The following is a 27,060-nucleotide window of genomic DNA, read 5'->3' on the forward strand; positions in this document are numbered from 1 at the left end:
AGGCACTAATATAAACAAACAGTTAATGATTTACCTCATTACAGTCCTAAGGTGAAGCGAAATTAAAGGTGCAGTCCAAAGGAGCACAGAGCCAGGAAGCCATCCAGAGCTAATGAAAACATATACATAGCAAAAACACACATTTGATAGTGTACATCATAATAAACCAAACAGAAAGACTTTTACCTCTGACCAGTCTCCACCCATAATAGCCTGCCATCAAGAATGGGAGTGGCTGAGAGAGGGAGGGAAGAGAGAGAGAGAGAGAGAGAGAGAGAGAGAGTGAAAGCTGGAGCAGTCTGCTGTAGCAGTCACCGTAACAGCCAAAGCCGAGAGGGACTGAAAGGAAAGAGAGAGAGAGAGAGAGAGAGAGAGAGAGAGAGAGAGAAGCTTATAGAAAATAAAGTAAGGTAGAAAAGGTAGTAAGTACGTAAGTTCGAAAAATTAAGATTAACTCAAAAGAGAGAAAACAGAGCGAGAAAGCACAACTGGACAACCAGCCCGGGACAGAAGAGACTGAAGGAGAAAAAGAGACACATGAAATAAATGAACTCTTGGATTTGAGACACATGTTCATGCGTGGACTGTCGCTGCTGTGATCTGTCATTCCCCGGCCGTTAAGTGTGTGCTTCAGAAGCTGAGGAGAGAGAGTGTGTGTGAGCCTGTTGTTCCTCTGGAGTCTACGGGACCATGGCACCTGTCAGAAACGGATGAACTTGAAGCTTGAAAGACTCTCAGAAGAAACGGGATAAAAACAGGTGAGTGTGTTTCTTTTTATTAGTAAGTATGCTTGAATGCAGTGTGAGTGTGTTTGACTAAAGGTGAGTGCATTAAAGTCTTACTGTTGTTTTATAGTGTTTAACTCAAAGGCATCTATATTTAACAATATGTGATGTGTTATGCAATATGTTAAATGCTTCTTGTTTAAAGTTTATATGAGTGTGGATAAAATTATAGTGAGTAGGAAGACTTCCACTGCGACAAGCCGTTTGACCCCTTTGTATGTGTGTGTGTGTGTACAACATATTGTGTGGTGTGTGAACAGATTGTGATTTTGGTGTTGTTTTATAGCTATAAACATTGTAGTTTAATTTAATAGGTTGTACAGTGTGTGGTTGAACTAAGGTCGTCTACGTGAAACCTGGTATGTGTGGACTGACCTAACTGGACTGTGTTTTCTTAATATAGAATGATATTAAAAGATTAACAGGTCTGAGAATGAGAAAGGAAGAGAGAGAAAAAAAAGACAATGATAGAGAAAGACATGTTCATTCTGTAAGAGTGTTTCTTTTGAAATATTTACCCTCCTGCAACCCTGACATTTCTAGTGACACATGGAATGATGTTCTCTGGTTCACACAAAGAGCAAAACACTGTTATCATCACTTAATCATAAACATTTAATGATTTTTATAGCAAAACCATCAGATTATTGAAAAGATGTAAGTGTGCAATTTTTATTGGGATGGACCTTTGGCCGGTGGGGGATTTCGGGTTTTACTGTCCTTGCTGGGACGTTCGGTCCCAATAGCATAGGCAAAACCTGACCCGCACCGCACACATACACTTCATACCGTGCGCTACCCAAAATAGTAATTAACCACACACACACGTGCAGTCACACTAAAACACCGCATGCTGTGTTCTTGGTCAGCTGTGTTTTTGGTGAAGGGAAGAATGCTGTGTTGGTTTAGCGGCGACTTCTGAGAGGACATTGTGCATCAGTGACTTCGTGTGAGTGTGCTGGATAAAATCACAAGCCAGGACTCACGCACAACCATGAGGTCCCATGCTGTCCTCTATTGTGCATCTTCAAGTGACTTTCTCAATTTTTTCCTCTGGCTCCTTGATTCTTGCTCTCAGGATTGGGGCGGGTCGCGAGACAGAGTAGGAGAGGAGTAGAGAGAGATTGAGAGAGCAAGAGCTTTTAGCCTGCTGTCTCAGCCGGTGTGGATCGTTAATTGAGCTGCTCCCATAGGGGGGTATCAGACCCCAGATTAATTTGGCTCCCCCTCCTCACACACACTCGCACAGAAATGCGTTTTGCCTCACACACACTTTCAGGGCCCTTTATATCCATCTATTAGAGCACAATTGTCAGATGCCTTGTCACTGCTGGAGTTTCTATTTTGATATAAGTTTGTGTGCGTGTGTGTCAATGATCTGTAGACTTTACACATTACATTGTTTTCAAATCTAAAAGAAATTCTCAGTTGTACTGCAAATATTTTTGAATATATATTTGATTTGCCCTTCATTTTTTACTTTTTTCACAAACTCAACCTACCACGTCAATTGTTTTTTATTATGTCAGTTCATTTGAGGTACAAGTCATACACTTCGCATTTAAAAAAAGCCTAAACTGGTTACATCATCATCTAAACCAGGACTCATTCAAAGTGTATTCATTAAAATAATTTATAAATAATAATTTGAATACAAAAATTGATCAGAACTTTTAAACCGCATATAATGGTTAAGAGGTGGGGTTGTGGAAGGATAGAGGACTGAGGTTAACTGCATTCTGCTGTCCATGTTCCTGTCCACTCGCTGCCTCCTGAACACTTGCTAGAAACATCATGAAATTAACTGCACCAGAGCTACATTCAAAACATAAATCCTACCTGGTCTTCCTGGGCTTGGCAAGAAGAAGAATTTAGATTCAGGGGCTGTTCAGAAGAATTCAGAAGAGTTCTTTCATAGTAGTGATAAATACGATTAATAAAAGAGAAATTATATTTTCGCGCGGTTTGAACTATTTCATTTGCATAATGTCAACCAAAAGATACCTGTATAAATGTTCTTAATATTAATTCTTCATAACAAACACTACGGCAATGAAACTTTTACAATCTCAATGGTAGCTTAAGCTTTCCTGTGGCTCAGTGGTTAGAGCATACCCTGATAGAAATGTATAGTACAATGCGTCTGCCAAATGCGTAAATTAAAAATGTATTTAGGATATTTGAGTTTCTACTCTAACATTTGTGAAACATGTTCATGTGATAGGATGAACTACATGTGTAAACTTAGAAGGAACTTTATACAGCACATAAACTAAAATGACTTCGGTTTGCCTCTGCACCTGTAATATTTGTTGTCTAATTCAATGAACATGTCCACTTTTTAACCGAGGCTTCAGTATCTAAATTCTTATGGAGCAGCAGAAGTCTGTATAAGTTAATAATTTTGAAATAACAGATTTATCTATAATATTTGATATCTTCCTGTTTTTATTATTAAGATATTGACTCTGCTTATGTTGAGTGCCTCTGACACGTTTTGCCCCTCAAAAGAATTCCAGTTAAGGTTGGTTATGAAGAAACACAACTAAGTCACCAAGTACAAAAATGTTATGTATAGGTCAGTTTACCGAAGGAGGGACTCCCACAATTCACTCGATGGAGAGAGAGAGATAAAAGGGAGGAAGAGATGAAGTGATAAGCATAGAATAGATCTGGCAGGATTGGAGAGCAGTGGAGGAGGTTGTTGATGTTTGTAATGATACTTGTATACAGGTGTGTGTGTGTGATGTAAGGGTGTGTGGATGTGTGGATGTGCTGATTAAGGTTATTGTGACAGTCTTTTGTGTTCCTCTTGCCACATTACACACAGACACGCACACACATTTTTTGTAGTATTATTATGGATTTATTTTATTTTATTTGGTTACGTTTTTTATAATTTATCTACACTTTTACGGCAATTTCCTCCCCGTGATTTACATGTGACACATCTCACTGTTTTCTCTATAGATATGTAGAAAAGTGTTAATTTGGAGCTTTTCGACCCCCTTCTCAGGGGAAACAGTGGCTTGTGTGTGTGTATTTCCGGCGAAAGTATTTCTCAGTTGTTCCATGTTTATTTTTTGCTGAGAGCCTATGGAGGTATGATCTCATTAGGCAGTGCCCGCAGAAGTGTAGCGTGTGGGGGGTGTGTGAGTGTACATAACGGTCACCAAAATGACAAAACATTGGTTGATTAAAAAAAGGGAGGCACATGCTTCTCTAGTGCTTTAAAAAGGGAGTGTGTTTGTTTGTGTTGCATATGTATGTTTGTGTTTGTATGTGGCCATGATTAAAGGAACAACAGGAAAATCACGTTGGCCTCAAAGTGAAAGTAGAGGAGGACATAATATGTGAATGTAAGAAAACAGAGAGAGACTCTAAATACTTCAGCATCCCTCCATTTATCCCAATCGGTCTGTCTGACTTTCAGCCTGAATCAGAGGTCACGCGTGTGGATTTAACTCAAGCTGGTTGTAACTGGGGACGGAATACAGTGTGACACCCTTTTTTTACACTGATAGATTTCCTCTTTAATAGAAGTGGACTTAAGTGTGACCGGGCTGAAAGATGCCACTATGTATATATCCAAACAGAGACAGACAGTTCGAGAGAAAGATACATTAAAAAGGCATTAAGGATTATGGGTAATGGAGCAGGGCCGTCAGTGTGGATTAGCTAATGCTCATCAGAGAGTAGAAGAGTATGTGTGTAGATGTGTGTGTCGAAAAGGGGGAGAATGCAGATCTATGTGCACCCCTCAATAGTAAGCTGCTCAAGTCAGCATGTGTATGTGTGTGTGTGCTTATGTTGCATCCTGGCTCATTACTCTGTAGTGGTCAACTAAAGTGTATGTTCAGCAGCAGCCTTTAAATAATGAAAGAAGATCAGACGTGCAAAAAGAGCTGTGCTGTGTTTGAGAGAGAGAGAGAAAGAGTGTGTGCGTGGGTGTGTGTGCGTGCGTGCATGTGTGTGTGTGTGTGTGAAACATGTAGTCCCGAGATGAGATGGGGTTGGTTGCATCCTCTGATTTGGTGCCCACAAACCCCCTAACAAGCTACCTGTGTGAGTGAGAGAGTGTGTGTGTGTGAAAGAGAGAGAATAATCCTCTCTAAACGTATTTAATTTAGTGTGGGACGATGTTTTTGCTGCAATGAGAACGTGTTTACAGTACATATTGTACTGCAGAAGCTCAATATGCAAGAAACTCATGATCAACTTAAATATAATGACAGCTCTTCTTTCTTACTTACTGTGTGTGTGTGTGTTGTTTTGAATGTCCCTTGCCCTTTGAGATTCTGCCCACTAGCAATCTCAGCACTAGTAAATCAATACCTGTCCATCACATAAACACACATACACACACACCTGGCTGCTGTACACACCCTCAATGGTTATTTGCCCCGGGGTACCTCAGAGCAAAGAGTGGGGCAGTTTTGTCTGTGTATGTGTGTGTGAATGAGAAATGTGGGAGTATTTGGTTTTCTTGTTCCTCGTTGGTTTATCGGTTTCTTTATGTAATTATTCATTATTGGGTAATATTTGCATTCCTACATTTTACCGTCAGTGCAGTCACTTTTTTTAATTTGTGTGTAAGGTAGAACCGACCATCTCCTGAGACCCTCTGTCACTGTGTATAGGTATGAAAGTGTGTGTTGTGTAGGTTCCAAAAGAATGCAAGCAGGAATTTGGTTCATTGTCTGAGCTCCCGCCTCACCCCACACACACATCAGCATCTTGAATACTGTACATGTACCTGTACGTCAAATTTTATTGTCACATTTTTTTGGTCTGGGTAACCCACAACACTTAAGTTAAAGAGCATGCAAAGTTAATTTAGTCCATATGTTAATTTTGCTTAACTGGAGTATTTGTGCTTAAGGAAGAGTATGAGAAAGAAAGATTCAATGTCATTTTAATCCCGTAGGATAAATGAGTGGGTTAATATTGTTAAAGGAATCCAAGTGCTTGAATGTCTGTCTAAGGATTAACAGTTTGTGTATGATGACAGACAGTGAGATGTATATTCGTGGCCAAGAACTTACTAATATTGGGAAGAATACCCAGGCATAATTATTTTTAGCCAGCAAACAATGTTTGCATTATTGTTAAATATAATCATTTTATCCTGATGATTGAGACTTTTTAGCTTTTTACCCCTGCATTTTGATAACCAAAAATATTAGCAACCATATTGTATATGAGTTAAAGGCCCAGGTTCTGAACATTTCTAGCGGCGAGGTTGTGAATTGCAACCAATGGGTTACTCCACCACTCCCTTTCGAAGCACTACGGCAGCTGACACAGAACAAAGCTGTCATTACGTTTTCGTTTGAAATAATGTATTTAAGAAACTCACTCTGTAGAGCAGTTTGTACGTTTAGGGCTACTGTAGAAACAACATGGCGAATTCCATGCAAGGGGACCCACTGTGTATGTAGATAGAAAAGCTCATTCTAAGGTAATAAAAACATAATGCTTCATTATGTATGGTCTTTATACACCTCTGAGGACATCGTTGTGTATTACATTGCATTTCTGCCAGTAGATCTTCCAACAAATTACACCACAGACTTTTAAAGTAGTTTTACAATTTGATTTAAATAAGGTTTTATGTTGCAGTTCCCAATAAGATAAATTCTTGCTTTTTTTGTCAGTTGCTCTATTTATATGGCGCTTGTTCTGTGTGAAAGCAGGGAACACTTGTTTGGTTTTTCTGCAGCTGTGCTCATTACTACAATAAATTAAACATTCACCAAAACTAAACACAGAGTCTTAGATCTGCACACATACACGAGACAGCCATGTGTACCAAAGGAGTTGGTCTGGTGGAATTTTGGTGTCTGTTTCCTGCGTCCCTTTCAGTCAAATTTGTTAAACGTGTTTTGTAATAAACCTTTAGCCTGGTACTTGTTTCTTATTTGGTGTGGTTTATTTATATGCTGTGGGTCCACAAGGTAAAGATGGAGTATATGAATGTGATTGGGTGTTCATCTTCTCTGGATGTCATAAAAGATTAGTAACATGTAGTTTTGCTGTGTATGTTGAATCTAATAATTTACATTTACTGAGTGATAATAAGGGCACATATTGTTCCCTGATTCACACATTCACAACATATAACCAATTTGGTAGTCTTTATTTAGAGATTTATTGGTTTTCCTACCCTCAACTTTGTGTCTGTCTCAATCATTCTGTCTTCATCGTAATAAATGGGTTTGGACTATTTGGCTTCAGATGTGGTGAAAAAGCTTTGAGTAGATAGAAAGTGAATCACAAAGGACTACACACGTTTTAATGTTCATGCATTATTGTGTGTGTGTGTGTTTTCCCTTGACCTGTAAAATGAATCTTCCTTTTTGTCTTTCCAAGGGTGATTTCCCAAGTGGGCGTTTTTGTGGTAACCATAAATGGCCCACCAGCATGGCCCAATCGCAGTTTTAACTGACACCTGAGAAACAAGGTGTGTGTGTGTGTTAAAGCCATCTATCATCCTTAACTGGTCTCCCTGCCTTTCAATTACATTTCTAATAGAGGGGATTTCTGCCACTTCTGAGGCACTTCATCCAAAGCTGTGTGTGAGAGAGGGACGGGAAAAGTGAGAGAGACTGACATGGGATTAAATAAAAGGATGGTCTTTCATAAGTACAGTATGTACAGTGTTTGTCTTGCTCTTGGGTTAGACTAAAGATGGGAAAGGACTGTGGGTCGAAAGGCTCAAACTCCAGCGGTGAACTTCCTCTCTCATCCTATCACAGTCACTATAGAACCAGTCAAACCACTGATAATCTCTCCTCATCCCCATCACTGCAGAGGAATAACATTACTGCTGCTTTTGTATGTGGGTACATCATTAGTATTACACCAGAGGCTCTGACAGCTTCTCGACAGTGTGCTGTGACACACACACACTCACTGTCTCTTTATCCCGACTCCAGAACCTCTTCTGACAGCTCTTGATGGGAACAGATCTCCAGTCTCTACAGGGAGTAAGCGCAGGGAAATGTGTGGTGTGTGTTGTGTGAGGGAAGGGTTCGGGATAGGAGAGGGAAAGCGTTATAATCTCCACTTTTTTAAGACTTCCGTCTTTTCTGACTTCTGGGGAGACAAAAGATGCAGAGAGAAAGGGAGAAATCACAATAAGAAAAGGTTTTGAAGTGATACAAATTTTTGTCATTTGAGTTATAAAGCAGCTGTCAATCATCCATAATCCTACCTGGGGAAAGGGCTGGGGATTGACCCTCTCTGTGTGTGTTTGCTGGATTTCCCACTGGTTTCGTACTGCAGCTGTTTTAGGTCAAAGGCCTAATGGAAGCGGCCAGGGACTGATGTTAAATAAGTCTCCTGAGAAAATATGTGTGTTGACAAAAAGCTTGAACAGAACTTAACAGTTATGTGCATAGTTTTCATATAGTTTACTAGGTTTAAAGGAATAGTTAACCTTGAAAATGAAAATTAAGTCATTATTTACATGCCCTATCGTCATTTCAAAACCTTTTCGACTGACTTTCTTCTGCTGAACACAAATTTAAATTCTGTCATCATTTACTCACCCTTTTGTCACTTTAAACCTTTGTAATTTTCTTCCTTCTGCAAAACAAGATGAGAAGAAATGAGAAAAGAAGAATATTTGAAAAATGTTGGCAACAGAAAACCATTGGTCCCCATTTACTTGCATTGGTTTTGTGTCAAAACAATAGAAGTCAATTGGGGACCAACGGTTTTCTGTTACCAAAATGTTTTCAAAATATCTTCTTTTCTTATTTCTTTTCATCTTGTTTTGCAGACGGAAGATTATGACCACATGTTTGAAATGACAAATGAGAGTTATTGATGATAGAATTAAAATGTTATTGGTTGTTGAAAAAATATCTTAAACAAAGTGGTTTAAGGGATCAGGGCTAAATATCATTATCTCTGCATAAACCAGCAAAAGAAAAACACGATAATGGGTGTGTTAACTGTGATACATTCTTGCCCATTTCAAAGAAAGGAAGATTATGGGTAAAACGGTTTATCCTCATGATGATTTCACACTGGGGGAGAGAGAAAAGAATAGTGTACAGTGGAAACAGCACGGCTAATATTCAGTTCGAGAAGAATATGGAATGTGCGCAGGCTTTAATCACAGGTTCAGATGGGAAGTTTCGTGAAGAAAACACAACCATAAGGAACAAAACTCTTAAACTAGGCTTGAGTTGTGGAGCGTGTAATTTCCACCTTCTGAAAGCTGGTGTGCCTTTAGCTTAAATTAGCACATTTAACTGTCAGCTGTGTGAGTTATGATGTGCTCAGTATTGTAAGTTTCAGCCAATTGCAGCGGTTTGCTCCTGGCCAATCATGTTTGAGTTTTATGGTCAGAAACAGAAGTGGGTGATACAGCGACATTGTCCTGGTGACAATCACGCTCTTAGTTCTGGAATTTGTTTTATGTCATGTTGGTGTGTCGGCCACGGTCATGGTGATTAGCTATGGGTCTTACATCTCAAGGAATACTGTCCCAGAATCCAACACGGGTTGAGATGGACTGATATCCCTGTGCTAGACACAAACAAACACACACATAGATTTATATGGTACTAAATTGTTTACATGGCAAAATGGAAGATTCTGTTATTTACATTTCCTATTGGTTTATGGAACTGCCAATCTGCCGTAAACAAAGAAGATTTCATCACAGCTATTGCTAAACATTTTGGTATTTCTCTTTTAGCACTTACTGAAACCTGGATCAATCTATCTCTTTTCTACTCTTTCTATCCTTAAAAAAATGTTTTTTATACTGTGGTAGGCTATGTGAGACCAGTTTTACTGCTCTTATGCTTTTGTCGTCTTTATGTTTCCATTCCTTCCGTTGTTTACCTCATTTGCAAGTCGCTTTGGATAAAAGCATCTGCTAAATAACTAAATGCAAATATAAATGTAAAGAGTCGCTTCTTTTGCTTTTTGAGGAATGTAGGAAAGCACAGTTACAACCATTGTAATTTTTTCAACTCAATGGTGGCCAAGAACTGTTCGGTTACAAGCATTCTTCCAAACATCTTTCTCCGTGACCATCGGAGCAAAGACATTTAAACAGATTTGTAACAACTCGAGGGTGAGTAAATGATGAAAACTTTTTTATTTTGGGTCAACTGTCCGCTAAGACTATAAAACAAAAAGACATAAAGTTGTCGGCATGTGTCATGCTGTAGACATACATGTGCCTTGAGTAAGGAACAGACTGATATTTAGTGTAATTTTCGCTCTAACAATGCTTGACCACCATTGGTCACCGTTTACTTTCATTTTATGGAAAGAGCACCTTGGACCACTTACTGTAAATACCTCTCTAGAAGAAATTAAAAGGGTTCAAAAAACATGAAGCGATGTGCGTGTGCGTGTGTGTGCGCGCGCATGTGTGAGATGAATCAGCTATTATTGACGTCAGTTGGCCATGTTGACGTATTGCTCATTTGTTCAAGTCGTGGGATGTTGTGGTGTGGGACAACAGCTTATAACTCTGAGAATTCCAGGGTGTGTGTTTTACGTGTTTATCTGTGTGCTCTTCCAAATTTACAAGTGAAACACCCTTCATTTATTGCAAAGCCTATTGAAACGACTTCTTCTCCTGTTTTACAGGGTACTTTCTGATAAAACCACACTAAAAGATCTCACCACTGTATTGCCACTCTGCAGCCAACCATTTAAACAAACTCTGCACTGGCAACGATACATTGCATTGTACTGTATGAGCACGCAGACACCTACACTGAAACACAAACTGTTGTCTTTGAATACAGTATAAGAGTGCCACTTAAACTCAAGGGGTTTAAAGTGTTTAATAGACTTTAAAGACTATACAGGAGTACGCACATCAAAAACCAGTGTAACCATGGTAACCAAAAGAGGATCTTTCTGTTTTTCCCATTTTATTCAAAGGTGTTTGCACACTTCCTTGCAACCATGGATCTTTGCTAGATACCCCCCCCCCCCCCCACACACACACATATTATAAATGACAGATATATTGATAATATATGCTATTTACACCAATGATAATGTCTATATTTGTTTTTCTAAAGAAATGCAAGTGGTGTTTGGTATCACAAAGGTTGATACTGAGAAGGTCTAGGCGGTTGCCAGGTGTTGCTACGTGGATGCTACGTTTTTCTGCATTTTGTGGTGCATTGCTGTGCATATATGAAGGACATTTTTAGGTGGTGCACACAGAAGTTTCTTCTGGGTTGTTGCTTTCTGACTTAAGTCAAAACTGAAGTCTTTAAAGGTGCAGTGAATGAAATTTTGCGGCATCTAGCGATGAGGTTTCGAATTGCAACCAACGGCTCATTACACTGCTCGCCCCTCCCTTTCGAAACACTTACATTGGCGACACAGACTAGGCTCTGTAATGCAGTTTATTTGTCTAGGGCTACTGTAGAATCAACATGGCGGATTCTTTACAAGGGGACCCGCCGTGTATGAAATAGCTCATTCTAAGATAAGAAAAACATAACGCTTCATTGTGTAAGGTCTTTATACACATCTGAAGACATAGTTATCCATATTATATTGCATTTCTGTCAATAGATCCTCCAAAAAATTACACATTGGACCTTTAAATCTTTAGGTCCTTTCATATAAGTGTTGGATGAGCATTTTTTGCTTATTTTGCGATCATTGGGCAAAATAATACAATATAATATAATATAATAATAGAAACTTAATTTTAAGCAATCGTAACTGTGATGTCTGCCCTATAGCAAACACCCCTAATAAAATTACACACCCAAGACACACAGACTTCAGTCCAAAGAGGAGCTCAGACGGCTTTAATTTTGATGGAGTGTGAGAGAGAGTGTGTCTGTGTGTGGAAGCATTGTATTCTGTATTATTCTAAATGGACGAAGGGTTTGCGGCTGACCTGAGAGATCACTGCAGTTACACAAATGCACATGCTGAAACTTGCAGTCTCGCTCGCAACGTGGCTGAGAGCTGCCAAATTCACTCTTCGGACTCCATTTGAAAGGATTTGCATGTGTATGTGTCTTTGTTGTGTGTACACACGGTATTATCTCAGACAGCATAGAAGTGGATCTAAAGGAAGAGAGTGTTAGGCAGTTTGATGTTGTGTCACATCTATATGTGTGAGAGATTTGCAAGGAGAGAGAGAGCTCTGGGAAAGACCGCAGAGGGGAGTGTTACTAATGGTAGTGTGCCAGAATGCCCTTGTTAGACCTGCAGAGACCAAAGTCAAGAAGAGAAGTTAGCAAGGTGGGTTGGCTTTTATACAGACAATTTTTAATAAAGAATAATGTTTCTCTGTTTGTCAGTATGTTTGTTTGTCTGTCTGTGTCTCTATTCTATTGGTTACCTGTGGTTTCTCACACTGTTGAAGGATTAGTTCAGCCTAATTCTTTGACTTACCTTCATACCATTTTGAACCTGTGCGACTTTCTTTCAGCTGAACATAAGATAAAAGAACTTTAAAGTATTGGTTGATATTTTCTTTGCAATCACAATTAATGTAGACTGGAGCTGTTTCAGAAAATATAAAAATGCAAAATAGAAATATTTTGTTAGGATTAGCGTAAGTTATTGGTTTCATAAAATTGTAAAGAATATAGAGTAATGTGAACTTTATTTACATTTCTGACTTGAAAGCTTTAGTCCCTTTTCGTTGTACTTGTTTTAAAAAAGACCAACCAACACTTTAAATATTTTATTTCATAGTCAATGTCAAATCAAAGTTATACAGGTTTAGATCAACAAGAGGGCAAGTAAATAATGACGGATGTTTTGTGGATTTTTGAGTGAACTATTCCTTAAAGTGCTACTTCCCCTTGCAAAGGCCTTTCCTTACACTTTTCTTTCATTCATTCTTTCTTTTCTCTTTCACTCCCTTACTGGAGATTCTGACAATTGGTCTCAGTCCAAAGGAACCGCTCAGTGGAACAATCGACTTCTTTCTCCTCCCATCTCTCTCTCTCTCTCTCTCTCTCTCTCTCTCTCTCTCTCTCTCTCTCTCTCTCGCGTTCTCTCTCTGTTCATGTCTCGCAAACACCAAGCGGCATGGACTTAGAAGCTTATGACATTATAATTATGTTCTCTCGCTTTCCACTATATACCTTTTTTGTCTGGTGTTATTGTTTTGGATTTGAGGTCTTAAGGTTAATTATTGTTTGTTTATTTTGGATTTAGAAGCATTTGGTTTTAGGACCTGATTCCTGTGGAGAGGCCTTCCTCTGTGCGTGTGTGTGCGTGTATATGATTGACACATATATGCATAATGGCATGTCAAACAATGTAAACATGGTTTATGTGAACACTTGCTATGTCCAAAATCACTCAAAAACATACTGAATGGGGATTTTTTTTAATTAAAGAATGCAGAAGTTTTCTGTGATGCTTAGGGGGCGCAATACACAGTTTGTACAGTATAAAAACCGTTATGTCTATGGAGAGTCCTCATTAACCACATATGCCAGTGTGTAAAGGCTTACCCAATTTTTAAAATATAGTGAAGAAAAAAACCCATTCACTTTTTCAGAAATTGGCTAAATTATGAAAATGTAATTATGTTAGAAGGTTTGTATGATGGTTGGGTTTTGGGCTAGTGTATTGCATCTTATCGTGAAAACCAATGTGTCTCCAAAAGAGCCCCTTATTACTAAAGCATCTATGGGGTCCGTGTGTATGTGTGTGTTGTAGTTGAGCTATAGCCTTGACTGTAATGATGATGTATGATTTGCTGTGTTGGCACGGCCTCTTTGCTTAAAGAGACGTGAAGGGCAGAGATGCACTTTTCTGCTGTAGTCTTATATAAATCTCTTAGGATTGGGGGAAGGGGGGAACGAGTGAGAATCTACTTGAATGTGTGTGTGTGTGTGTCATACATAGGCTACACATGTGTCTGCAGTAGCTCATATTAACTGTGTATTTATAGTAAATTAGCACAGCTAATCAGGGTGAAAGCACTATAGAGAAAAACTGTATGTGTATGTGTTTCATTATGCGGCTTCTGCTGTCTGACTGTGTGAATAGATCCATTATTCGCAGTGAGAGAAACAGAAAGAGTAGAAAGAACAAAGCTCATTTATGTTTGTATTGGGATGCTACTGTGGTCTAAAACTTAAATAAAAAAATATCAACTAAAATACAACTTTTGTAATACTAAAAGGATCAGTCGAAGTCCACACACATCTTTTTTTCGGGATACATTTAACAAGTGAACTGAAACAGATGTGTTTGTGTGTGTGTGAGTAAAATCTATATTCAGTGGAGTCAGTAGGTCGCCTTTTATCTTACTGCTGCTGCTCGCTACCACTTATTAAAATTCATCACTGCAGCAAATGGGTATATAAAGTATTTGTGTGTGTGTTACTTCGGGGCTATTAGGCATGTATTTTGTTTAATACATTTTATCATCTTTTAACACTCTTCTGTCTAAAACGTAAATACAGCACCATTTTAGTGTCCTACCTGGATAGAAAAAGTATTTTAAGGTGCATTGTTTCGTACTAGACTTGCAATATACAAAAGGAGGATACAGATAAAAGATGACCACACCAATTTCTCTCTATGTGCCTGATTTTGGTCTTATTCTACATTTTCACACAGGTAAAAAGAAGTGTGCTAAATAGTGCTCTCACATTAAGTTTGTACTAAATATACCAAAAATATAGTATTTAGTACTTCTAATGATGGTAAACAGAAAAGTTGTGACACTTAGATCTTTATAAGTTTATCTTAAAAAGTATAATTGTGTTAAAATAAAGCACTTAACATTTAATCTTGCAATAATTCGATTTTGTTGTTCTGAATCAAGAGCTGGATGCTGTTCTGACCCTGTGGATCTTAGCTTTCACTTTGGCCATTCAGTAAACATGGACCGTTTACATTTATGCATTTGGCAGACGCTTTTATCCAAAGCGACTTACATTGCATTATACTATATATTTGTTACTAAGTATGTGCAATCCCTGGGATGGAACCCATGACCTTGGCGTAGTGATCTAACCACTGAGCCGCATGAAACAAGACTGAATGCTAATGTAGATGCGTTAGCATCGAGTTTTGTGTGAATTAATTTGTGTTTGAGAGAGAGATATTAGATCAGATTTTTCTCTCTCTTTAGACAGGACAGTAGCTTTGTACCATATGCCAGTGTTTCTGCATGTGTGTGTATGTATGTATGCGTGTGTGTGGCTGCAGATCGGATATGTTCTGACGATTACAAGACTCGTGCACTGAACAGTATTTCTGTTTAAGAAAGGCTCGAAAGAAAGAAATATATGAAGTTGTCTCACATTTCTTTTGTTGTTTTTATGTTTAGCCTCCAGCATAAAGAAGAAAATTTCACCGTATCACTGTCACAACGAGCACGACAACTAAGAGCTGTCACGGCAACAGCTGCCACGACAACCAGCATCCCGGTCAGCCATCTGTGTGGCAGCTGTCTGAAGTTTACCCTTGACTGAGAAGTTCTGGTGGTCCTCGGAAGATGATGATGACGGTGCCGATGATGTGCAGTTTGTTTGTTCTGCTTGGGATGGTCAGCATCAGCGTTTCATCCAGTGGAAGTTCTTCAGTGGCCTCACCACGTATGAAGCTGTCTTATAAAGGTAATGTATCTTGCTTAAATCATTTTTGTGACTTGTTGTATGGTGGCCATAAAAACCCTTTTAGACGTTTCAGATAAAGTAATCTAGATAGTAATAAAGTCTTTAAGTCTTAAAGATATTTTTTACAACCAGCATCACTTTCCTGAGCTGATTTTTGCATTTTTGTGTGTTTTCTAGATCTTCAACAGTTTAATGGAGTTAAGCGATTTGAGTTAGAACGTTCGTGTTGTTTTGGAGCTCTCCTGTTGGATGAAGAAAGAGGACGTCTTTTTGTTGGCGGTCGTAACTACTTGTTATCGCTCAGTCTTGACAACATCAGCAAACAGGAACACAAGGTACATTTACCCTTTCTCTGTTTTCTTTCCAAATCCTTTCCTAAGTGAAATGTTAACCTTCAAATAAAGTTAAAATAGGGTTATTGACCACTTTTGAATGGTTTGAATAATCACATCACAAAACGTAAGATCCCATTCTCGCTTGCTTTTAGTGCTCTGCACTTCACCCACTAAACAAAATAGATTTTTATGCTTGAAAGAACGTTGGGAAAGTTTTATCATTGAACTTTAAATTAGACTTAAAACTAAAAGACGTATCTGTGATGGTCCAGATCACGTTGCGTCTGATGGAATTATGGTACGATAATCATTATTTTTTTAGGATGGAAAAAAAAGTAATGAAGAGCGAGAGTTCTCAGTCACTGTGTGCCAGCATGAGACTCACACAAGCCCACACAGTTGCTTTTAAGCGATCTTGTGTCCGGATGTATATGTGTGTTGGTTGCCCCTGGTCGTATTTGAATTGTCTCTCTGATGGGGTTCAGCGAGAATGTCCCTCAAGCTACGGGACACGTCTAACCCTGCAGAGGTGATAACCTTTACCCGAACCTGTTTCTAACCTCCGTCTCTTTCTTTCAGATTATCTGGCCAGCGCCTGTTGATTGGAGGGAAGAGTGCAACTGGGCGGGTAAAGACATCAATGTAAGTGTCTGCAGTAGACAGATCCAGTGGTCACCGGCGCACCTGGTTTACAAGCTTATCAGTAAGATCTCCCCAATGAGATGTTTATACACAGAGACGCACTCTCGGATAATTAGCACTGTTATAACAAACAGCACTCGCAAATGACTCCTTCATTTACAGCTGTAAATCACTGTAGATTGGTTTACTGTGCTTACAACATGGGTTTCGCTTTTTTTCATGCCACCGCCACTGAAATAACTTAAGAGACTACAATAAAATAAAAAATTGGATTAACTTTTTATAAGTGTAAGTAAAAACATAAATTATTTCATTCTGTAAACTACTGACAACATTTGTCACATTGACATTGACAACTACTGTCCACATCCGCAAAGATGTCCCTGAAGATTATTTCTGCTAGCAAGTTAAAAATATGTCTAACCGGTATTATTTTGGTTTACCAGTAGAAGAACCATTACATGGCTAAACTAAAAGTTACACAGCCCATTCAACAACAAATTGTTTATGTAATTAAATATGTATTAATATAGAATATTTGTGTATATATTTTTTACTTAATACCGTTATTATACAATAAATAATACATTCATATTTATATCCATTTAATGAAATACAAATATATTATATTATTAGCCTCTAGCCAGACCGATCAACAAACACAGACCAAAAGTTAACTTCGCCAGGCGTGTGCGTCCGGTAAACGTCTATAGTTTTTGTAGTTGCCATTTATTTACAGACATAAAAAACAAACGTAAAAAATGACATGGTTCTGTTTAGTGTTATTGGTTTCTTACAGTGAGGCTTTCTTACTGTTGTAATGTTTATCAGGTTATGGTTCTCATGCATTTCGTGTGTATTTTAGTGTGTATCTTTTATCTGGTGTGTTAAGCGGATGTGTGTGGGATTCTTTTGGACACTTTGTGTCTTTCTGTGTTCACTGACTGTTCTCATTATTGTAGAGGGTGTGTCTAAGATTGTGTTACTGTTGAATGTGTGTGTGTGTGGGTCAGGGGTCCATCCTGCGGTGGGTAGATGACTGAGGTCAGCTGACAATGAGATCTGCCACACACTCACACAGCTTTCACTGACCTGTGAGTTGACCCTCATTTCATCTAGATGTGTACAGGACGGCCGGGACAGAATCAGACCTCAATAACCGAAGCTCTTAAGTTTTTCTCTAAGACTCTCCTTTGACCTTTGTCTCTTCATCAGTCTTAACTCTTATTACTCACGCAACATCGCATATTCAACTAATCCTCGCACAAAGGTGTACAAACACCTGCTTACCAGGATTAGTTCAAAAACTTTTGTTGTGCGTTCTAACATCACAGATTTATATGATGATAGATGTATGTGATGTTAGTCTGAAATCACACACACGCCAACAGGCAGCCTGCATGTATGAATGTGGAAAATCACTGCAGGATTCAATAATCAAGCTAATAAAAGGTCAAAGTTTAAACTTCACCGCAAGCATCTCAGCAGGAAGTTGACACATTCATAGCCTACCGCTTATTTCTCCTGAGAGACATTGTTCATTTTAAAGCTGCTTTTCTTTTGTTCTGTATCTTTCTTTCTCTCTCTTTGTCTTTATTTCTCTCTGTCTTTCTCTCTTTGCCTCATGGGCTCACTTCAAAGACCTCATCAACGCACTTGCACACACCCCTAACACGTCCTGCCCTTATTGAGGGCTGTAAAGCTCTCAAAACAGAAGCCCCAGTGTGTGTACTACGAGAGTGAGAGAGAAAGAGAGAGACCCCTTCCTGTATAAACACAGTTTGTCAGCAACTTAATTGGTCTTCGGTGATTCTATTCCGCCACCCCCAACATACAACTCTCTCTCTCTCTCTCTCTCTCTCTCTCTCTCTCTAACACACACACACACACACTTCACAGGGTGCGTTAAGCTCAAAGAGAGGCCTTTGTTCTCCACAAGACTTGTATGTGCGTGTGTGTGCCTGTCTGTGTGTGTGTGTGCAGGGTTTAGGGCATGGCAGGAGGGCCTGACTATTGGGCATCAAGAAATGTCAGTGAGATCTCTAGAGGTAGTGGAGCGGTTACACAAAACACAAACTCTGATTCAAACTTACAGTAGTGATTCAAGTGAACTGCCTAAACAGCTTTTCAAGAATGTTGTTTCAGAAGGTTGGCAAGTATTACCAAGATAAAATACCAAGAGTACATTCTTACAAGTTCTGATTGCAAGCCCCATTCACGCGACAAAGCCACATGATCCCATTCATTTCAATGGAGGGCTGACGACTTCCGGCAAAATGAGCTGAAGCAACCGTCGGCGGCCGGATGTGCGTGTCTAGCGACAAAGTTGAGAAATTAAAATTTTCATGCAAACGAGGAGCGACTTTTGGGAGCGACAGCCAATAGGATTGAAGATGGGAGTTAACGTGATCCCTCAGCTCCTGCAGTGAGCATCATCAGTCGTGGCTCGTGGGAACGCCCACTAGCGACCATAACCGCCAACCTCTGGCGACTTGCAGTGACAAAGTTGCTTGTAATGAATGGGGCATAAGTAAAGCATGACTCCACTGAAGATGTAAATAAATAGTTTGATTTATTTTGAACTATTATTCTAAAAAATATATAAGTAAAGAATAAATGACCCTAAACTTTTCAATGGTAGTGTACATATATTTAATTTAACACTGAAATATATCAATACAAATAATATTAAAACAGAAGTTTTTTTATATTTCTGTGTACAAATCACACCGACACGTTGTTTACAGGCTTAAAAAATTTTTTATACTTGGGTGAGACCTCCATGAAATGATGGATCATTATAACATTATCCTAGAAATTAGTGGACAGCTGCTTAATATTAAATGTTGCGAGTGTTTTTGAGAACATTTACACAGATGTTCAGTTCAGGGTTCCTTCTGTTGTTGAGCGCACATGTTACTCCGAGAGAGAGAAGATGGAGTGAGACGTAATTACAGTCCATACAGCAGCAACATCTGCTCCTGAAACTGAATAGACCCTGAGAGACCGTCGTCTCTTCTCCTTCTTTTACATCCTGCTTTATTCTCCATCTTCCATGGAATCCGGACATTACAGCTCCCTCATGTTGTTGTAGCGATTCCCGGCGCTCTGGGAAATGTGGCATGCTCCAGCGAGCACACTTACAAAAGGAGGAGAGAAACAGAGGGACTATATGAGCCCATGTGTGTATGTGTCAGTTTAACAGTTGGTGTGGCTTTGTTGTGGTGTGTGAATGAGAGAGCGTGAGAGATTACAGAAAGTTCCGGGATCACAGCGAGTAAGGAAAGGTCGGTGCAAGTGTCAAGCTGTCGTCAAGGATACGTAATACAATGACGTTTCATTTCTGAGCGGCCCATAATGGGTCCCTTAAGGGACAAACAAAATGTGTGTGTTTTGTTTTTGGGTTTGTTTGGGCTACTGATAGTCAATCCAGATGGGGACAGTTTCTGTGTCTGGCAGATTTACCGGTGAAAGTATGTAAAATATGTTCATCGTAAAACTGATTTGTGTGTGTTTTTGCAGACGGACTGCGTCAACTATGTTAAAATTCTTCACCATTATAATCGTACTCACCTGTACACCTGTGGGACGGGTGCATTCCACCCCACATGTGTGTATGTGGAGGTAGGACAGAAGTTGGAGGTATGTTCCTGTAGCTCGCATGACACGAACAATCCCATGTCTAGATAATACAAATCTGCCAGCAGCAAAAATGGAGTGTTATTCAACTGCGCTTTCTGTTTGCCAAAATGCACTTCTTCCTCTCTTTGTAGGATCACATATTTAGAATCGATACTTCTCTGGCAGAAGATGGAAAAGGAAAGAGTCCGTATGACCCAAGGCACACATCAGCATCTGTTTTGATCGGTTAGCTGCCATTCCTCGTTTCAATGATGCTCTTATATCATGACCAATAAGTAACCAGCTTTGTGTCATTATACAGGCGATGAGCTCTATGCGGGCGTGGCTACTGATCTGATGGGGCGGGACTTCACGATATTCCGCAGTATGGGACGTAGGCCCTCCATACGAACAGAACAGCACGATTCACGCTGGCTGAATGGTGTGTGTGTTTGTGTCTGAGAGATGTGTCATGTTTATTTTGATTCATCTTTTACACTATGTGTTTGGATAGTGATAATGAGACGTGATCTGATGATGTGCGTTTCAGAGCCAAAGTTTATAGCGGCGTTTGGTGTTCCCGAGAGTGAGAATCCAGACGATGATAAAGTCTTCTTCTTCTTTAGAGAAACTGCGGTGGAAGCTCAGGGATTCGGGAAGGTTACCTATGCTCGGATTGGTCAGCTCTGCCGGGTTAGGAGCCAGTTTTTTATTTGACACTGCAAAATGTTTTATTTCTTAGCATTTATGTCTTGTTTTGCAATACAAATATCAATTTACTTCAGAAGCAAAATGACCTGAGATATAAAAATAAATAAACACAAAGAAAGATTTTCTATTGGTTTGACACAAAACTGCATTGCATTAAGTGAATGGGGTCCAGTTAACAATTATTCCAAATATCTTCTTTTGTGTTTGACATTTTTCTTTTAAGCATCACTTATTTGAAAAATCATTAAATTTGTATATTTTCCAAGACAATTTAACTGTCAAGTTAATGTATATTGTTTTATCATTTTAATATATTTGTACTGAAGACAATACAAAAGTATTTTTTTCAAATGTATTATTAAAATATTTTTTTTGCAGTCCAGTGTTACACAGTCACTAAACTTATTGGGGTCTGTTTGTTTATCATTTTGATTGGATTGTGTATTTTTGTTTGTCACAGAATGATATGGGAGGGCAACGCAGTCTAGTGAATAAGTGGACGACATTTCTAAAGGCTCGTCTTGTGTGTTCTGTACCAGGCAGCGATGGCACTGAAACACACTTCGATGAACTTAGTAAGAACCGTCTCATAGTGAACACACAAACGCATAATACTGTGTAACACAAAGCTAGCTGCCAGTTGCATTTCATTTACCACTTGACCTTTGTCCTAACCTTTAGGGGATGTGTTCCTGCTGCAGACCCGTGACAAAAAGAATCCACTGATCTATACTGTCTTTACCACTTCCAGGTCAGAGTTCATCAATATATCTTGCATTTTACAGTATTTCGGTCCAAGACAGTTTTTTCTTTTAGTTTCAACTTAGTGGCCCGATTGAAGTTATCGCTTTATTGCTCCCTGAACTCTCTGTTAGTCGCTTTGGATAAAAGCGTCTGCTAAATGATTAAATGTAATTGTAAGTTCAGCCAGTGTGTGTTTCTTTTCTTTCTCTTCTCTAAAATGTGTTTTGAAGCTGTCCTTTAGTTTAATGTGTTAACATTTTGTATGTTTCTATTTTTGTCCCACAGCAGTGTATTTCAAGGCTCTGCAGTGTGTCTTTACACAATGAATGACATTCGGCGGGCGTTTTTAGGGCCTTTTGCTCATAAAGAGGGACCAAATTATCAGTGGGTGCCATTCCAGGGTAAAGTGCCATACCCACGGCCTGGCATGGTGAGACTCGACTCCCTACCAACACAACACAACACAACACACCAATGCCTTATTTTAAATGAATGGTATATAAATGCCACAAAAGTAAAGGTAGATTTAGATTTGAAGTTATTCAGTTGCATGTTGCTGGTTATTGATCTGAACATGCTGACCTGTGTAGATCAGTTACTGTATAACACGGAAATGCATTTCCGGATTCTACAGATATAATCTTTTTCTTCCTCAGTGTCCCAGCAAGACCTTCGGTAGTTTTGAAACCACTAAAGGTTTTCCTGATAACGTAATCCAGTTTGCAAGGCACCATCCGTTAATGTTTAATCCAGTCACTCCACTGGGGGGCCGACCACTGTTTCTGCGTACTGGAATACCATACAGCTTCACACAGATTACCATAGACCGCGTCAATGCGGCTGATGGCCACTATGATGTAATGTTCATCGGCACAGGTAGGGCAGAGGAGACAAGCGTGTGGGCGCCTGTTTGTGTATACACTGAATGTGTCTGTTAAACGTGATGTGTCTCTCTGCAGATGTTGGCTCTGTGCTGAAGGTGATCTCTGTTCCTAGAGGAAGCTGGAGCAACACAGAGCTTCTGCTGGAGGAACTCCAGGTTTTTAAGGTGAGAGAACGTGTGATGTGTGTGTGGGGATTACTAACCTAAACTAAATTATAGTTGTGTATTTTTCATAGATAATAATAATTTCTTGAAAAATTTAATATTAGGGGCAAACAATATTGCCTGAACCATAATTGATATTCTCATACTGTCTTCTCTCTGCAGGATTCATCTTCTATTATTAGCATGCAGATTTCCTCTAAACGGGTAAGAGTGAATCTTTTCTAGAAAGTATCAGCCGCACATAATCAATATTACAGCCACAAGTGCAAGAAGCATTTTACTAAATAGTGTGATTTTTTCTGTCTCTCTCAACAGCAACAGCTGTATGTTGGTTCAGACACAGGTGTGGTCCAGGTGCCTCTGCATCGCTGCAGTATGTACGGCAAAGCTTGTGCCGAATGCTGCCTGGCTCGAGATCCTTACTGCGCCTGGGACGGACACTCATGCACGCGCTACCTGCCAAACACCAAACGGTACACAACAAGGCTTTTTGGTACATTATGTATTTCACATATGTTTAAAGGGACAGTTTATAAAAAATTCTGTCATTTATTCAGCCTAAAGTTGTTCTAAAACGGTTTACATTTCTTTGTACTGATGAACACATCAGAAGATATTTAGAAGAATGCTTGTAACCAAACAGTACTTGGCCACCGTTGACTACCATGGTTGGAAAATTTGATTTATAATTTTCTTTGTTCTGTTGAACACAAAAGAAGACATTTTAAAGAATGTAGGAAAGCAAACCTTTGACTACCATTGTAATTGTTTCTAATATGGTAGTAAATGGTGGGCAAGAATTGTTTGGTTAAAAGCATTCTTTCCAAATATCTTTCTCTGTGTTTACCAGAACAAAGAAATGTATACAGATTTGGAACAACCTCCAAGGTGGTATTTTTGGGTGAACTGTCCCTTTCATATGATGATAATAAATGTTCGTTTGTTTTTGTGTGTGTAGAAGGTTCCGGCGTCAGGATGTGAGGAATGGGGATCCTAATGCTCTCTGCTCTGGAGGTAAAGCTACAGTACCACTCTGATCCACTAGGGGTCAAACCACCCTACTTAAATTTGAAGGAATTTGACACAGTGGGAGTTGACCTACATGGAATGCTGTAATTGACACTTATCCTGATTCGTTTTAGCTAAAAAGGTGAATAATTGGTTTGTAAAGAATGATTCTAGCAACAAAAAGGTCATGAAATTCCCAGGAAACCCACAAACTGATTAAACGTACACCTTAAAGGCACAGTTACAAATATGTATACATTTATTTTTGATAAATAGTGAAAGATATTTGGAAGAATGCTTGTAACCACCTTTGACTACCATATCAAAAGTGCCCCAGAACTGTTTGCTTTCCTATATTCTTCAAAATACCTTCTTTTGTGTTCAACAGAACAAAGAAATGTACAAAGTAATTTTTCTTACTATGGTAGTACAAGAAAGCTTTGGTTTTGCTCTTTTAAAAGAGAACACGCCCTCCACACATGCCCTGCAGTAACTGTCTGTCCTCTACAGATCACCAGAAGCAGCGTGTCCTAGAGAAGAGGTTATATGCTGTGGATGGAAGCAGCTCGTTCCTGGAATGCATCCCTAAATCACTGCTGGCCCAGATTACATGGACCTATCAGAAACATGCGGAAAACCCACGGGAGGAGGTAAGAGAGATAAATAGAGAGAGACAGAGGATTATGAGAAAGACAGAGGATGGAGACATCATTGATAAGACATGATAAATTAATAAATTAATGAGTTTGATTCTCTCTATCAGTACATTTATGTCGGATGCTCAATGACGTAATTCTGTATTTGCGTGTGTGTGTATTTAAAGGTTCGTCTTGATGATCGCATAATGCACACAGAACGAGGTCTGTTGTTTAGACGTGCCCTGCGAAGAGATGCTGGCGTGTATCATTGTCACGCAATGGAACACGGATTTACCCAAACCCTCCTTGCCATCACGTTGGATATCCTGCCTTCGAGTGCCTCGGCACCTGCTGCTGTCAACCCTCGCAGCCCTGGCCACTCCCACGGCCAGTCCACTAATCAAAAGCTGTGGTACCGGGACTTCATGCAGCTGGTGGATCACCCCAACCTGAGCACAGTAGATCAGATCTGCGAGCAGGTTTGGTCCCGCAAGCACAGCCTATCAGGGAAAAGTGCACCAGATCCAGCCAATGAGGCTCCAGGACATGACCCTCTGAACTCTAATCATAAAAAATGGAAGCACCTGAAGGACGTGAGGAAGGGGCGAAATCGCCGAACACATGACGGAAAACTCGCCCCCCGAGCTCCCCGGAGTGCAGGAGAGTAGCGAAGGGTAGCGAGAGAGACCGAGAGACAAAAAAATCAAAAGAGAGATCACTTGGAGATGGACAGATTCCTACGCAGCATCTCATTAAAAGACTGTTTATCACTTAACACGCCTGTTCTGCTTTTTATAACCACCACAACCCAGCCCCCCCGGACACCTTTCTGTTACCCGATCCACACTATCTCTGCCTATTCCTAAAGCCACTACCTGTTATCAGTCTTTATATACTCTGATGTCTTCATCTCTCGTCTAAAGACCCAATCTAGTGCCCCGTGACCCCAATTCCGCCTTTAGCCCCAGCTTCTATTACTCCAGCCTCAGTTTACAGCGCTGTCAGTTCCTAATGATAACCCTGAAGCTCACGCTTAAGGTCATTTACCCGCACAAACAAGACCAAGAAGACTTTGGCCCACTCTCCTGAATTTAAACTGGAGGACAAAGGCATGCATGCACCATCTAGATCAGTAAACGTTAAACAGACATTTAGTAAGTTCATGTGTGTACTTGTGTGTGTGTTTTAACTGTCTGTTGTACAACCTGTGTTGGGTATATTAGATTCTTCTTTAACTTTGGCCTTGAAACAGAGACCGCATAGAAACTCTGACTCACCAGCACCAGATGAACATCCTCGCCTTCTTCCACTTCTTGAAAACATGCATACTTAAACATTTCAAGCAAGCAAAAGACTAAAAAGAAGAAAATGACAAAACGGTTGTAACTAAAGGTGTGCTTTTGGGTGAAAGTTTTTCATGCCACCGTATGTACATACCTAAAGAGGTTAGTGAGCTTTATATTTTGGCATGGGGTCTGCTAAGTTTTCAGTGCTTTATTTCTGATGTTGTGTGTTGTATGAGACTGACCTGGACATACTGTAGCATTTATACAGTATACAGTAGCATTATGGATCAAATGGTCTAACACCTGAGGACGAAATCTACAAAAAACGTTTGTATTTAACTTAAAGCCCTCCATTATCCTGCTGACCTCTAAAAAAGCAAGAGAAGAGAATCTTCTGTTTGTGACAGAAGATTCCTGATTTTATAGAGTTCTACCATATTCCAACAAAATAATTGTATTCACTGTTTATAAGAATACGTGTTCTATAAACATAAAACATCCCAGCGTATTTATAATGTATGTTGTCACGTAATTTAGGAAACAATCCCAGATCATCTCTTAAAACAAATAACAATTACATAATTTCCTCTTTCATATCCTTGATGAATATTTAATATATCTGATATGTGTATCCAATGATCCGAATTTTGAATGCAAATCCAGAAGTGTTGTATTTGTTATTAGCCTAAATGTATGTTTACAAACGTAATGCCAGTTTTCCAAACTTCATTGAAAATGGGCTATATGGGTGCGAACTCAAACTTCAAAAGTACAAATTTGAATCATTCTACTAATTTACATAATCTATAGATTTGACCAGTAGATGCACAAATGTTTTAGGGAGAGGTCTCACAAGTGTGCGCTTATGTGGTGGTGATGTCGAAGGTTAAGAACGCCCTCTTCTGGTGATTGCCAAGAGTTCATCTTGGCACTGTAAAATAATCTATTCCCATTCATTTCAAACAGATAAGATTGTTTCTGGGTGAAACTGGTGGATTATCATGTGGTAGTATTTATATCTGTTTTCGAAAAGGTTTTATTTTTGCATGACTTAGAAACGTCTTGGTGAGCGTGCTTACAATGGAAAACCCATGTTTTAAAACTTTTAGGTTATATGGTGTTTTCATTGTATATTTATAAGACTCGATAAGCTATGTGTTGTGGTAGTTTGTGCTAAAACTGACCTACATGTGTAATGTCCATTTGATAGAGAAATCATGGTTGTGTGTATATTTTGAAATTCCTTTCCCTTCTTTTCAATTCATATTTAAAACTTACACACTACATTTGTCTACAAAGCCACTTGCCAAATAGTCTTTTAAATGTCTCTTCTCAAGAAAAACATCCAAAGCCTTTCCGACTCTTTAATTAGACTCTTCTCAGTTTTTGAGATAGTGTAAGAGTGTATGTGTGTCTCAGTGAAAGAGTGTACGTGTGTCTCAGTGTGAGAGCGATTTTGTGTGTTTATGGCATTAAATATTAGGACTTCTCTAAATGGGGAACAAGAGCGAGTTTCATTTTGTTGACAGGTCGAAGGCCAAAGTTGACGTGAACACTGTATGACTCCCTGAGTTTCTTTCTCTGTGGATTGTTGCATCAGACTGTAATTCATTAACACAATAAAACATGCAGTTACTTC

At 39.3% G+C, this 27,060-nt stretch overlaps 1 protein-coding gene across 1 annotated transcript; it reads left to right on the forward strand.

The window, feature by feature from the left end:
• Positions 1-253: 253 nt before the first annotated feature.
• sema3b (sema domain, immunoglobulin domain (Ig), short basic domain, secreted, (semaphorin) 3B) lies at positions 254-27,060 on the forward strand. Its single transcript, XM_079467462.1, has 18 exons — positions 254-758; positions 15,100-15,388; positions 15,566-15,723; positions 16,303-16,365; positions 19,888-20,007; positions 20,139-20,232; positions 20,309-20,428; positions 20,537-20,679; positions 21,158-21,272; positions 21,379-21,448; positions 21,727-21,871; positions 22,098-22,317; positions 22,401-22,489; positions 22,652-22,693; positions 22,805-22,962; positions 23,448-23,503; positions 24,008-24,147; positions 24,321-27,060. The coding sequence occupies exons 2-18, from the start codon at positions 15,268-15,270 to the stop codon at positions 24,801-24,803; spliced, it is 2,337 nt and encodes a 778-aa protein (XP_079323588.1). The 5' UTR covers positions 254-758; positions 15,100-15,267; the 3' UTR covers positions 24,804-27,060.

This window comes from Barbatula barbatula (genome assembly GCF_947034865.1).
Source record: "Barbatula barbatula genome assembly, chromosome: 11".
Taxonomy (NCBI): Eukaryota; Metazoa; Chordata; class Actinopteri; order Cypriniformes; family Nemacheilidae; genus Barbatula; species Barbatula barbatula.

Bases quoted from the DNA above. Each gene is read 5' to 3' on its own strand.
- sema3b (XM_079467462.1), top strand. From the start codon at position 15,268: ATGATGATGACGGTGCCGATGATGTGCAGTTTGTTTGTTCTGCTTGGG. The intron at 22,318-22,400 runs GTAGGGCAGAGG...GTCTCTCTGCAG, and splicing joins TGTAATGTTCATCGGCACAG to ATGTTGGCTCTGTGCTGAAG. The intron at 22,694-22,804 runs GTAAGAGTGAAT...CTCTCTCAACAG, and splicing joins TGCAGATTTCCTCTAAACGG to CAACAGCTGTATGTTGGTTC.